Below are 15,912 nucleotides of genomic sequence, written 5' to 3' on the forward strand. Positions count from 1 at the left end.
ATTTTTCAAACGGTGGTGACAAGTCAAAGGAAGCTGATAGCAACTGTGAAGATTACAATTTTCTATGGCGAGGAAATCATTTGAGAGAAGCCTAATGTGGCCTTTGATTTATAAATTGATTTTAAAGAAAGCCTGCCAAGTTATACGGCTTAGGAGGTCATATATAATTGCATAGGTTACGTTCAATCTTGAAAAACAAGTCAAACAATCAAAAAGACAACATCTGGGTTTTTTGGTTTTTTTTTTTAAAAAAAGGTAAATTTCTGGTCCATACATGATTGGTATATTTTGATCCTTGTCGTATACATCTTTATCTGTAGCATGTGACAATGACAATTTGTCTGAGTTTGAAATTGCCCCCAGAAAACAAAGCCTGAAACAAGGGCTTGTATGGAGATTACTGGACATGAACTTATTGAATGGGAGTGGAAACTGGAAAAAGTGAAACACAAGAAAGCCAAAATAAGGGTTTACTTTCAAGCTGGTTGCTGTGGTCAACAGCGGCTCTGTGAGAAGCTAGAGAGAAAGCTCCTCAGAATTCCTATCTAAGAACCTGCTGGGCGTGGTTGTGCATGCCTAAAATCCCAGCTAGTAGGGAGGCTGTGGTGGGAAGATTGCTTGAAGCCAGGAGTTCAACGCTGCAGTGTGCTGTGATCACACTGGTGAATCACCATTGCACTAGAGCCTGGGGAACAGGGTGAGATCCCGTCTATAAAAAATATTTTTAAAAATAACAAATCCTGTCCATGATTCCCTGGCTTCCATTACCTATTGGTCGAGTTGCCCTTAGGGGGACTAATTCTCTCACATTTCCAGGTTTGCACATGTATGTATGCCTGCAGACTCCCACAAGCACCCTTGGTCTTTAAAAAATCCCTGGAGCAAAAAGGAGATACAGTGAGAGCTGAGGTGAGGTCTTTTGTGAAGATACACAACCTTGAAGCAGACTGAAGCAGTGTGGCTGAGTAAAAAGTGTTACAAAGAAAGTGAAGAAGCAAGAATTTATCTGATTCCTAGCCAAAAGGAAATCAGGCAGTGACATAAGATCAACCTCTAAGCGTTAAGTAAACACATTTTTGAAAAATTTCTCCCCATTAAACCAATTTATATACAGCTTTAATGGTAGCAAAAAGAGTATCCTTAAAGTATCTAGAGTGTGTGTCTATATTAAAAACTGCCCATTTGGGATTTTCTTATTATTGAGCTTTGAGAACTTTTTATAGATTCTAAATACAAGTACATTATCAGATATATGATTTGCAATTATTTTCTCCTAGTCTGTAGCTTGTCTCTTCATTCTCTTAATAGCATCTTTCAAGAACTGAAATTAATTTTGATGAAGTCTAATTTATCAATTTGTTCTTTTTCAGACCTTGAATTTAGTGTTATAGTAAGAAATCTCTGCCTAACATAGTCATACTTTATCCTGTGTTTCTTCTAGAAGTTTTATAGTTTTAGGTTTTACATTAAGTTTATAATCCATTATAAGTTAATTTTTTAAAATAAGGATCAAAGTTCACTGTTTTTGCATACAGATATCCAACTGGTGCAGCACCATTTATTGAAAAGAATGTCCTTCCTCCACTGAATAGTCTTTGTGCCTTTGTTGAAAACTGTTTTCTGTTATGAGTCTATTTCTGAATTCTCTATTCCAGTGACCTATTTGTCTACCTTTATGATAATACCTTATTATCCCAATAATGGCAGATTTATAAGTCTTACAATCAGATGGTGTTAGTCCTCCAATTCTGGTCTCCTTTTTCTGTGTTATTTTGACAATTATGAGTCAAAATATGAGTCCTCTGCATTTCCATACACATTTTAGAATAATTTTGTCAATGTCTAAAAAAAATAAAATCTGTTCAGATTTTGATTGCATTGAATCTATCGATCAATTTGGAGAGAATTATAAGAGCCAAATATTGAAAACAATCCATATATCCATCAACAGGTCAACAGACAATATGTGATATATCCATAAATACTCAGCAATAAAAATAATGAAATATATTAATATTAATATTACATGCTGCAATATGGATGAATCTCAAAATAATTATGTTGAGGAAAGAAGCTTGACATAGAAAAACACACAGAATTATATATAATTCTAGAAAATGCAAACAAATCTGCAGCAACAAAAAGCAGATCAGTAGTTGCCTATGGACCAGGGGAAAGAACAGAAGAGAGGGACCACAACAGGGAAGAAGGTAACTACCTTTAATGAAAATGTTTATTATCTCGATTGTACAGATGATTTCATGGGTGTAAACAATTGTCAAAACTCACCAAATTATACATTTTAAATATGTTTACTTTATTTCATGTCAATTATACCTCAATAAAGCTGTTTAAAAAAACACTCTGATTTCTGGACAGTAATGGATCTATATAGCAGTGGTTCCTTTGTAATAGTTTTCTTAACAATGACGAACTTAAAAAACAAACACAAAATAACACTCATAGCTAGGATGAAGAAGGCAGAACAGTTCATAACCCTCCACTTAGAGAATGAAATTTTATTACTTTTATGTGTATATGTAGATATATAAAATGTGTATATATTGGAGAAGGAAGGGGGAAAGATAATATACGAACTAAGATGTTAGCTATTCCCCACAACTGTTATTAAATTATGTTAAACTAGAAAAGCACTTAAGCAGAAAAGTGTGAACACTGCCATTCTCAAAATGTAATGCTTATTATCTTTAAAAGCATTTTGTTACTTTTATAATACCTGAAGTGAAGTAATAATGTCAGTCACTTAACCAGATCTTAGAGTATAATATCTTCATTCTAAGTACTATTATTTCCAGTATTTTAATAATTTCCACACAGTCCCAGAATGTGATCTTTTGTGCTCTGATGACACTTAAATTAATAGCATAATTTTCCGGTACTTGCAATAGTTGCTTTCCATTCTGATTTTTTCATTCTTCCCTATGATACTTGCAGATAAATCCTCTAATAATAATTTTTATCTTTATCTTTGGGGGATTCAAAGGCTTCAATAGAATAAGGAAATATTAAGAGGTAAAAATTTTTAAGAAATTTAATTTTAATATTAATTGCCATATTTTCTATCTTTAAAGAGGTGATAGATCTTCTAAATATTCAATTCCTTTGATCTGACTTGGATGTTTCACTGATGTGCTCAACTCTTTCTATATGTACATCTATAACTGAATCTGTTTAATCAAATGCTATTATCTGTCAAGCAATCCATAAAGAACTTATCACCTCTTCTATGCTTAAGTTATTCTGACTATAACTGACCACTGATCATTTAAATATTTGCTACTATTTTTAGTTCATATGAAGGAGGTATCTGCCCAGAGGGCCAAATGAAACAAGTCACCTCATCTATAGCTAACAGAGAATTTTAAGTATAAATACACACACAGTGTACCAACTTACCAGACAGAAGACCTGACAAGAAAACATGAGGTAAAGAATGTTAATAAATTACACTTGTGTTGAAATATATTTGCTTCAATGATATTTGCTAAAACAATCTTTGGATCCCCAAGGAGACTAGTATTTTTATTTTTTCTTTTACTTGGAACAGCTGCTATGTGAGAATATTTTACTGAGTATCTCTACACCATAATACTATTAGTCTATCCAAGCATTAACATGTTTTAACCAAAAAAACTGTAAAACCAAACAATATTTCTCTCAACAACTCTTATTCATGTTATTTATGGTACAATGTATATATAATCATCTGCCACATCTATATAGCCTGGTGAAACTGATGGTTCATCAATCATCCCTACTTCATTTCTGAACATCAAAAAACTCCTTGATTGTTGCATATAAATAAAAATGTTGTCTTTCAATATATGTTGGTAGCAACTATTTGCCGTTATATAGTTACATATGTATCTATAGATATGTATGTATCTATATATGTATATATATGTATATATAAACACACATATACAACATAATGTAAATGTATATGATGATCAACTAAAAAATATAACAAGACTGCATTTACAATAGCAAAAAAAAAATTCTAAATACTTAGGAGTAAATTTAACAAAAAAAAGAGACATGCAGATTAAGAAACCATTGCTATTTTACTGAAAGCTCTAACTAAATATAGAGATAACATGTTCCTAGATTGCAAACATATAAATTCTTAATTCGATAGATAAATGTATACCAAACTGTAACTAAAACCCAAGTGATTCTAAGGATTATCCAGAATAATAAATGTACATTATCAATGTTTTAGAAATGAAAATCTGTTAAGTGACAAGCATAGTTTCAAATTATTATCCAGTGAGATCTCAATTCTAAATAAAGGCATTAAAGGTGATTTTACATTTTCTTAATTTTGCTTGCTTGTATTTTCCTTTAGTCATTTAGAATCAATGCACACTACTTTTTTAAATAAATAAGTTATTAGAAAACAGAAAGATGGCTAATAGGTGACTGAGTTCATAGGTCACCTGACCCCTTCACTGATACTTTTTCTATCATATCACAGAATCTCAACACTGAGTTCTCTTTGTTTTGATCTCTTTGATTTTTTATCCATACCATTGTGGCAACAGTAAGACTGCCAACAAAGCAAAAGCATATGTAATTAACCAATTTAAAATGAACAAAGATCCAGTACTATGAGTTCTCCAACAACAAGAAAAATGGAAAGATTTCAGTTGATCAAAAGAACTTCCACAGGATCCTTAGATTGGGTAATTGAGGTTTTTTTGCCCTCCGACACTGTGCTTGTTTTAAACCAGATTTATTTTGCTTAACATATTTGTGAAAGAGAAAGTTCACTATTTCCATATATAGTACATATGAGACAGTCATGTGACTTATTTGAAATTATACAATTAAATCAATGGCTGAACTGTAAACAGAACTGAGAATACCCAACTGCTAGTCTGCTGCTCTAACTAATGGATCATGCTCCCTGCTATGTAATAGGACTGTTTCCTTTAATTATAAATTCTCCATTCACCATCAGATTATCAGCCAGAGGCTTTATCATTAGTTTTGCTCTTCTTGCATTCATGGCATTATTCCAAGAATATCAGATTTCCATAATAAAAAATATAAACACCACTACTTACTGCCTCACACCAAATCTGAAAATTCCAAATGACTATGGCAAAGAGTTGACCAAGGCTGCATCCAATGGCACATTTACAGGTAGAGTTGCAATTTTAACAACCATTTTTACTTAGTCGGCGACTTGAAAAAAAATGAATTTCATTTTTATATAATCATAATATCAGTGCACTTAAAATCCAACATTAGGGCATTCTATAGCCTCATTAGTAGACAATATCCATTTATATGACTTGTACGTAAAAGATTAAAAGGATTGTTAAAGATATATTTTGGAGCATTTGTGATGTTACACGGTGGAATAAGATAAAATCATGAGAATGTTCTTACAGTCTACGCTAAAATCTATATTAGAAAATTCACTGGGTAAACAAAGTAAATATCTGAAAAGAGGCATTTAGACACTTGTCTTTGAGAAGCACTTTGTGTTTCTTTGGCACATATCACGGCAGCAATAGTAGCAGCAGCCTTGCCCTTGGTGCTGATTTCTTACTACTCTAAATGTCTCCTCTGAGCCAGAATACACTGGCTGTTGCTGATCATGCTGTGAGACACCTGCACTGGCTACTAGGCTTGTCATGACGCACAAAACCCTACCATCTTCAGCTTGACATTGTGCAAGTTATAATTATTCATCCAAATGAATATGTCAGAGCAGCAGCAGCAGACCTCTCATCAGAGCAAAAGAAAAATACATCAAAACATTATCAACCCAGCAGGAAGACAGGGACCATAAGGAAAATTACCCATTTTTAATATGGATGCCACAAAGCCATGTCTATTATATTACAAAAAGAAAGGAAAATAAAGATCTTCCAAGTTTAAAGTCCAGAAACACTGAATCCAAAGAGGAAATGTACAAAAACAGATCAGAATTTTTTTTAAATCAATTATCTGAAACCTAGTTACAGTCTATTAAATATAACTTTGCTATTAGACTACAAGTAACATTTATGTTGCTTAAAAACCACAATTGTTTAAAAATTGTTTTAAAAAAATTAAACAAAAGACCTCCCATAAATAGAACTGCTTCCAGCCAATCAATGAAAAAAGATCTTACATAACAAAGAAGTCTCACATTGCTTTTTATTTTCAGAGCCTAAACTAATACTGCCAACATTTTTATCATGTCTAAAAGACAGAGTTCATACTGCTGGTACCATCACCAAAATCTTTATAATAGGCACTTAAACTTTTATTGGTAAATGATATTTTTTGAGAATTTTCTAAATTTTAATGGCAAATGTAAAAGAAAAACTGTAAAAATCACTTCTTGACTCCCACAAATGAAGATGACACATCCAAACTGTATTAAGCATATAGAAAACTGGCAAGTGTAAATACAGACTGCTATCTCATACTTAAATACTTAAATATCAAAAAAACATAACTTTTAGAACTATATGAGAATATCTCTTCTTAAAAAGATATGGAAGATTTTATTGAGACACAAAAAGCAGAAACCACAAGGAAGAGACTGATAAGTATGACCACATTGAAAGTTAAACTGTATGACAAAATATATCAAATACAAAGTTAAAAGAAGCTATTTATATCCCATAAAACCAACAAAGAATTATTATACAAAATACAGAAGGAATGCTTATAATAAAAGAAAAGAACATTTCAAGTAAGCAAAGATATGAACACAATAATGATTACAAATTCTTGATAAGAATTAAGGTCAAACTACAATCAGACTAAAACTTGAAAAGGATTTAGGAAAGTAAAAATTACTATGCATTGCTGGGTGGGAATATAAACTTATATATCCAATTTGGGAAGACAATTTGGCAATATTTATAACCTCAAAGAGGAACATTCTCTACAATCCAGCATTTTCACTTTTAGAAATAACCCACTAAAAATCTCATACATGTGAACAAGAAAACATGTAAGGGTGTTCACTTCAGTGCTGTTAGTAAGAAATTGTGACTAATCTTATCAGTAGAACAACAGATAAATCAACTGATCAACTGGTTGAATGACATAACAGAATAACATAAAACATTGAAAATAAATATATTAGACATATATAGGTCATGGATAAATAACTGAAATGATATAAGAAAAAAAGATAAAACTGCAAATACAACATAAATGTGTCAAAAAATATGCACGGAGAGCATGCATACAATTTCAGAAAAATAGTTACCTATTTAAAGAGAGAGAAGCAAAAAAAAAAAAAAAGGAGTGACAGAAAGGGGTTCGAGTCTTAGCCGTTCCTTAACATTTTATTTCTGAGAGAGAGAAAAAGAAAGAGAGATATCTGAGGCAAATGTATCTAAAATATTAACATTTGTCAAATTTGAGTTGTGGATAAAAAAGTATCAATTTTTATCTGTACTTTGCTAATAAGAATTTCAGTATATTCTATAAATTTAAGAGAAGAATTTATGACAATACAGTTACTACTAATTAATTCTATGTTTTATTGGTGGTATTACAAACCAGAAAACTTGCCTGTCCCAAATAAACCTAAAACTTAAATTTGAAATATTATTATTTATACATATTTATTCTATACTTATATGAACAAGGCACTGAGCTGGTGTTAAGAAGGGATACAAAATTTAAAAGCAATTGTCACTGGAAGATTTTACAATCTACCAGAGTCACAAACTTATTTTGTTAAATGACAGAATAAAGTAAGTGCTAAACAATCTTTTTCTGGAGATGCAAACTTTTTCATAGATTAATGTTGGGAAAACTTCTATAGTTATCTACATAAAAAAATACTAAGAAATCTATCAACAATATATTTTTCAACCCTGGAATTATAATAAATATTAAAGTGTAATTTAGAGATAACATCTGGAAAGAGTAATATAATCCAGATACAATATTTTCACCTGATCTCACTGAAAACATAATGATAAAGATTTCAGAGCCAAATAGAAAATGTATATTAAAAAAACAAGAAAGCTATACAATTTATATATAATTCCAATTCTTTAAAAGAAAAAAACACAGTATTTCAACACAGTCTTTCTTACATATTTATTACATGCATCAAAATAACACCTTTCCTTTATTTTGTTGTGTTTTCTTGATTTCCAGTGGGGGGAGTGGGACTTTTGTTTTTAAAGAAGAAAATGACAAAAAATAAATTTTAGATAGATATAATGTATGATTAAAATAACATTTGGACCTTCAAAAGACTATTTAAATTCTGATAGACTTTTTTTTGTTTAACAAATTTCATATCTAATTATTTACTCATAAGATAAAACATAAGCATTAATTTTTATTTGAATCTTATCAAAATTTTATAACAAAAATGAGTAGCATCTGTTCAGAGAACATTTGTCAGACGTCATTAGAAATTTTTTTTCTCTTTGCCCAAGAATAGAAATGGCCTCTCCATTTTGCTATCAACTGCCACAATGTGCTTGATGAAAGAGCCATGCCCATCATCAGACTGTTCTTTGAACCTAATCATATTCTGCCACATCTTTAAAAATCACACACGATATGTTGACAATACTACTGATAATCATATCACCTTATAGCTATATAATGTTTATAATGCACTTCTAAATTTATAATCCACTTCTAAAAATTATTCTTAGTAGATTATCATCAATGTACTGAGAAATTCAACTAACAGAAGCAGGGAAAGAATGTTCTACATTCGTTAATCAAAGTATGAATGTTTTAAAGCATACAAAAAATAATACAGTCTAAGTTCAAAGATAAATTAAGGACACTTTAAAATAATAAACTGAGTAAAAATGGCAAGGTTTATACTTTCAGTCATAGTTCATTCTTCTCTGAAAAAGATTCCCTGATATTATGTCATCAATGTTAAAAGTTTTAGTAATATGAAAAACTTTAGCCAATTTTCTACTTACTGCTCACTGCTTTCTAAAGAGTTCTTTAGAATTCAAATTTAAAGGAAAATGTCTATCAATAGAGCTTTTGAATGTTTACCCACAACGAATACAAAAGTCTGGAGACTAGAGAGAGTGAGTGAGTGTATGTGTAAAGAGAGAAAGAGAAAATGAATATTGACTGTTAGGAAATATAAAAGAAGCATTACAGAAGGCCTTTTATAATAAATGCTTTTAAAAAACTGGAAAAAAAATCACTTTATGACCTATAATGGCCACTTGAGTAAAATGAAATACAACTGGTTCCCAAATCCACAGGTTCTTCATTTGTGGATTCAACCAACCACAGATAGGAAATATTCAAAAAATAAGTAAATAAAAAGATAATACAACAATAAAAAATACAAATAAAAACATAGTACAACTATTTACATAGCATTTACACTGTACTGGGCATTACAAGTAATCTAGAGATAATTTAAAGTATATAGGAAGATGTGTATGGGTTATGGATTACAGGCAAATACCACACCATTTTATATAAGGGACTTGAGTATCTACATATTTTGGTATCTGCAGAGAATACTGCAATCGATCCCCTACATTGAGAGACAACTGTACTTTTTAATTACTTAAAATAAATCTTAGAATTTACCTGTGGTGTCCAGGAAACAGAAAATGGAATAGGAAAATCCACAAAACAATCTGGTGATTCTGCAGGGTACTATGAAAAAGCATAAAATTAGGTCATTTTTGCTTCTTTGTGATAATTTCACATGAAGTATTTTTAAAATGCTGGAAAATAGCATTATAATTTCAAATGTATTATGTATAAATATTTTTATTCTACTACCAGAGTGTTGCCAAGAGCTAATAGTCAACTTATGTTCAGGAGATACAAAGTTTGGTGATTTGGGGGTGGCAAAGCAGTCAGTGTTCAATAAGAATAAGTCAGTGTCAGGTCAGCTGCTAATGGTTTGAGGGGTGAACCAAACTAGATCTCAGTTTATTTTAAAAATGAGAGATCAAATTGTTAATATTTATTTCCCTCCAATCTAAAACTTAATTTCAAATTTCAGTCACCATTTAAGTAGGCAGTATTAGCTAAAAGAATCGAGAAACGCACAAAAATACATATAGCTATCAATTAAAAATTATTTTCCATATTAAAGCAATTACTTTTAGCAAGAAGACAAAAAGAAACAATGAAACGTCTTCTGGTTTATTAAAGAAAAATAAAACTAATAGTTTTAAGCAAGAAAAACTTTTTCAAGGCTGGTAAATACAAAATTAATTATTCAATTAGTTACACAAAAAGTGGCAGTCATAAGAACAAATCAAGTTTCTAAATTAACAAAGATAGGCTGGGCATGGTGGTTCATGCCTGCAACCTAGTATTTTTGGAGGCCGAAGCAGGAAGTTTGCTTGAGGCCAGGAGTTTGAAACCAGCCTGGGTAATATAAGGAGATCTTCATCTCTACATATTAAAAATTAGCTAGGCGTGATGACCTGCACCTGTAGTCCTAGCTACTAGGAAATCTGAGGCAGGAGGATCTTGAGCCCAGGAAAGTGAGGTTATAGTGAGTTACGATAGGACCAGTGCATTCCAGTATGAACAACAGAGACCCTATCTCTAAAACAAACACACAAAAAAACAGAAAATAAGTTAACAATGACAAAAGGTATAATTTTTCTGAAAATTAGCTTTCTTATTAGAGAATTATACTATATGATTTCTCTAAAATCCAACTCTGATTCTTCAAAGTCTCATGTAATTAAAAATACTCATTTCTTTCCATTAAAAACTTAAATTTACTGAAAGAATATTAGTTTTAGAAAAACTTGACAAAATGTTCATTTGACAAAATGTTTAAAATAAGTTTTAGACTTTCACTTTTTTCAGCCTCTTATTTTTTAGTATTCCACTGAGCAAGCAGAAGGGGACAAAAAATTCTCACTACAGTATTTTATAAACATCTGAAATCAATGTTTTCCAAAAAAGTAACATTTAGCTACAATGATTAGTTGGCTAAAAAGAAACTTATCAATGTATACTCTGACTAATAGTATCAGGCTATGCAGAATAACACAAAGGCAGATATATGGGAAATCATATAAAATACTACAATGTTCCACTTCTGAAAAAAAAGAAAAAAATTGGGCTAAGATTAACGGAGGAAGCTCTATCAGACAATGAAAAATATCAGATGATGTACTTCAGGGTATAACTGCTGTAATCACTAGAAAAACAATTTGTACACCATATTTAAAAGTCATGCGATTGTCTCAATGTAAATACAGACAGGACCTCAGCTTTTTCTGGTTCTAGCTTTACTGATTAACTTGTGAGATCTTGAACAAGTCATTTAGTTTCCTGGCTGTTTTACATATAAAAATGATGAAATTCAACTAAAAGTGTTAACAAAATCTCTTTTCCCTCTAAAATGTCAGGATTCTTTAAAAATAATAATGCACACTTGAAACCTCCATGGGTCAAAATGGAAAATTTAGTTCAAGTTGCTGCTATTTATCTTCTAGCGATGGTGACAATGAACAATAATGAATCATCAATCTAGATAGAGTAAGAAGTTAATGAAATGTTTACTGTACTGGGAGTAGATATAGCAAGTAAAGTATCTGTGGCCTCATTAAGTACATACACAGATCATTACGTTAAAAGAGAATAAGATTCCACATTAGTGGAAGTAGGACTCGGTATAGTAAATGATACAAATGTATTGACATGGAATGAGATCCACAAATAGTTAAACAATAAAGCGAGTTACAGTAAATACAATATGATCCCATATACATAAATGAGTCCACTATGCTTACTGAGATGATGACATATTTCAAATATATTTTTATATTCGTAATGCAAGTATGTATACAATAAGTTAGACTGATCTATTTGTGAGTGGTTTACCATATCTATTATGAATTAAATATATATTATATATGTTAATTATATTCACAGGTAAGACCAATTTTGTTTATATAATAAACTTTACATAATTGTATAGAACCTTAAAAGGATTTATCATAAATTACTAAATATGAATTAGCATTCTAGATATTCATTTTCAGAAACAGTTTCTAAATTACAGTAGTATCAACTACAATGTATATGACTAAATACAATGTCACAAAATGAGGATAGTTAATTTTAAGAAACTAATTGTCAAAACTTTTACTTTAGAAGCCTAACTGACAACAAAACTCTACTACAGGAAAATTAATTGAAAAATGAGTATAGTAGTTAATTATTTTTAGATAAAATATAGATTTCTAAATCTCACTTGAAGAAACTCAATCAAATCAATAATTAAAAAAGAATGAGCATTATGTAATATTAAATATCAAATCACACAATATTTTTTAGGCTATACAGTATATTATTCTAAAAAATTTTTTAACCAAGTCTTTTCTGCCACTGGACCATCTAATCAGTAAGACTGACCCCAAGTGAATACACAGAAATTGCAGCAAGAGACAGAGCACACAGCCTCTGATATACATCTGTGATTTGTTTTTCAAGTAGTTCTAATCTTGACCAAAGCTGCAGAAGCTCTGGTCTACTTCTTTTGTAAAGAAAAGACAATTCCATCCTATAGTTCAGATGCACTCTATTACATAAAAATACATATATATATAATACCTATCTATATAGGGGCTTTGGGAGATGATTAGGTCATGAAGATGGAGCACTCATGAATGGGATTAGCACCCTTATAAAAGGGACCGCTGAGAGCTCTCTCACCCTCCTTCTGCATTTTGAGGGGACAATGGGAAGACAGTCTGCAACTCACAAAAGGGCCTTCATCAGAACCTAACTATGCTGGCACCCTGATCTTGGACTTTGAGCCTCCAGATCTGTGAGGAATAAATTTCTGTTGTTTATAGGCTAAAAAATACATATACACACACATATATATATATGTACAAATACATATACACACACACACCTATAAAAACCACAAAGTTTATCTGTTTCCCTTATTATGTTTCTTTTTTATTTACATATTTATCTTTAATGTCTAGTCTAGTCTTTAATGTCTGTCTAGTCATAATGGGTATTGCTTTCATTGTCAGGTTTTGGAGATGGTGATGTGAAGTGGAAGAATTGTGGAAGTATATATTACAGGAAAAAATAAAACTGTGCATTTCTTTACTACATATCAAAAAAATCAAATAAAAAAATTTATGTATCTACAAAAATAAGCCTGCTCTAATGGTTTCTTAAAAAAAAAAATCAGCTTTCCCCTTAAAACTTAGTTTGGATTAAGACTGTGCATTGTGTATTCTTAACATAAGCTTCCACTATCGCTGTTTTCAACTGACTATCCTAGGCCCAAATATTCCTTAAAAAGGAAAATTTTGGTACAGATAAAAGCTAAACTAGATGGACAAATGAAGATTCTAACAAATTATACCAACATAAGATTCAGTTTCATCCTTTTTTTTTTTAACAAATTATTTTTTTTTCCTAATTCCTCCCCAGCTCAAATAAAGCTTACTCTTCTCTTTTGCCAGGGCATATAAAAGTGCTTCATAACTATAAATGTGCAAAACTGACACTGGAAAATATTCTCCAGAGAAATATTAAAAGCATCATCTTATCCACCTTAAAAAGGTACAAGAAAAAAGCAGACAGGATTGACCATATTAGTTGTCAAATCTTCACTCTCAATACTACCAATAAATGAAATATATGTCATCACCTGGATTAATAATAAAATCTTGTAGGTGTAGTTAAAGGCAGCATAGACTTACAACATTATCTCCTTAGTAAGTAGAAGACCTTACAAAAATGAGAACAGGATGTATTTAAAATCTTTCACTTTGGTCTTCATAGGAACAGAGCAACTTTTATCAAGGTACAAAATATAAACAAATAGACCTTTGAAGGAAATGACAGAACCCTTGCCACTGGCAGCATGTGACCTTTTGGAAGGATAAAGGCAGATTTCTTCCTGATCTTAAAAACAAAAGTACACCTTTAAAAACTAAAAAGGAATATAAAAATCTTTTCATTTTAGTGAAAATAACCATCTAACTTCTTCTACAAACAATGAGATTTTTTACCTCACTAATATTTTTTCAATACTTATCACATATGGGTCTTAAAATTATACCTAAACATTCTGTGTGTGAGAGAAAGAATGAGTCATTTCTCAACCTGTCTGATAAAGAGCCACTATAAGATATCAACTTTTCTGTGTCACCCAGTACAGCTTTATATATTAATTTTCTCTTGTGGAAAGCTTAAATGCCAGACACATTTTTAAAAAGGACAAACACAATTGATCTTTTCATCACTACAATCTTCTGAAACAGAGTTGATTGATGACTCCTAGGAACAATAAAAAAAGTTGGATGTCCTGGTTTTCTTCAAATTCTCATGTTTCCCCAGTGATTACTAAGTAAATGATTAATATGCTGAATTTGCTTATTCTTATTTCTCAAAATCCACAATCCAGAACTAAAAACAGTCATGTTTTGTGCCAATAATATTAGTGAATAGTTATGGATCACTAGCCTATAAGGGCTCTATAAATATAGGCATAACCTTTAAAAATTCTTAAAATACATAAGTCAAAAAATGTCAGCCCAAACAAATAATAAAAAGTATCCACATGTGGGTTTCTGTGTTAGTGGGTAGGGATAGGGGTGTGGGTCAGAGATAAGAACTACAAAAGAAATTCAAGAGTTGAAAGCAAAAGACTTTTTCAGTTGAACTTGGGCTAGTGGAAGGATTCACTCATTTCTATGTAGGATGTTATGAAAACAACATAACGGTATTTTGAGGCAGCCAAATCTTATCTGTAATATTTCCTTATTATAAAAGTCTGTATTTTGATCAAATTTGGACTGAAACAGTAACATAAAATTATATCTAGGCTTTTGGAAAACTAGTAAATAAATTCTTTGAAGATTTCCAAAATCAATTTTTAAAAGCATCATATATATATATTTAGATGCAACTAGCACTTCTTTACAATGAATGAAAACATTCAGAGCTCATTTCACAAAGTATCTCCTGATCACAATAACATGTAACAAGGCACATACCTTAGCCTTTAACTTGAGAGTGATTAGATGCTCTCTACCAGAAGCATCTTCTGCTTTTAACTTGATGGTACTGAAGCAAGTATCCACATATACAAGTCTGGTGAACAGAACAGAATAAAAAATGATCACACTGGGGAGGGAAGGGAAGGAAGGAAGGTTGGAAATGGTAGGATTCAAAATGAAAATATTTGCTATATTCCTATTAATCCATTATAAAAATTAATCAGAGGAATTTCTGCATGCCAGCCCTTTCTGCTGCTATAGATTTACTGCCGTTAATACACCAGCCTAGCTCTTAATGCAGTCATAGATCTCTGGATTATTTACAATGTGTGTCAAGGCTCATGCTGTGGTCAGTGAGCACTATGTTTCAGTTTTCCATCACTGGAACCTTTGGCACACACAGCATGTTCCTGTCAGCCTCTACTTATGTACACATTAAACTTCCTGTCAAACTCTTTGATCCATTTCTGTAGTTTCATACAGTATGAGACTTTTATGCTTCCTTTGTTTTTCTCCTCAATGAACTTCTCCTGGATTATCAATAATGTTACTGTATAAAACCCTACCTGATATTAGTTCATGTACTCAAATTGATCCTCTAAGGAAAATGCTGTATAAGCACAGGTATAGCCCAGTCTCCTAACAATAAATTTTCTTTTTGTGCGATATATAGCTTCTGACACTTAACACAGGCATGTATTCAAGATGACTAATATTCTAAACATATAGCATAAGCACAATTGTTTCGGCTTTAATTTGCTCTAAATGCATTTTCTACAATGGGAACCAATGCCCTTTAAAATATATCATTCTACAAAAACATAGTCCCCTGATAGCATAAGCTATTGCCAAAAAGGTTCAAATTTAGCAGTATATTTACTAGTGAACTGGGCATGTGGATTTTTTTTTTTTTTTG

General features: G+C 31.3%; 1 protein-coding gene across 4 annotated transcripts in view; it reads right to left on the reverse strand.

Annotated features, from left to right (window-relative positions):
- FANCL (FA complementation group L) overlaps positions 1–15,912 on the reverse strand; it is a 72,314-nt gene that overhangs the window by 14,652 nt on the left and 41,750 nt on the right. For all 4 annotated transcript variants that reach the window (XM_076000796.1, XM_012748688.3, XM_076000794.1 and 1 more), the window contains 2 exons: positions 14,994–15,090; positions 9,577–9,645 (listed from right to left, as the gene is read on the reverse strand). In XM_076000796.1, coding sequence (XP_075856911.1) covers positions 9,577–9,645; positions 14,994–15,090 — 166 coding nt within the window. The remainder of the gene's footprint in view (positions 1–9,576; positions 9,646–14,993; positions 15,091–15,912) is intronic.

Source organism: Microcebus murinus, chromosome 3 (genome assembly GCF_040939455.1).
Source record: "Microcebus murinus isolate Inina chromosome 3, M.murinus_Inina_mat1.0, whole genome shotgun sequence".
In the NCBI taxonomy this organism is placed as follows: domain Eukaryota; kingdom Metazoa; phylum Chordata; class Mammalia; order Primates; family Cheirogaleidae; genus Microcebus; species Microcebus murinus.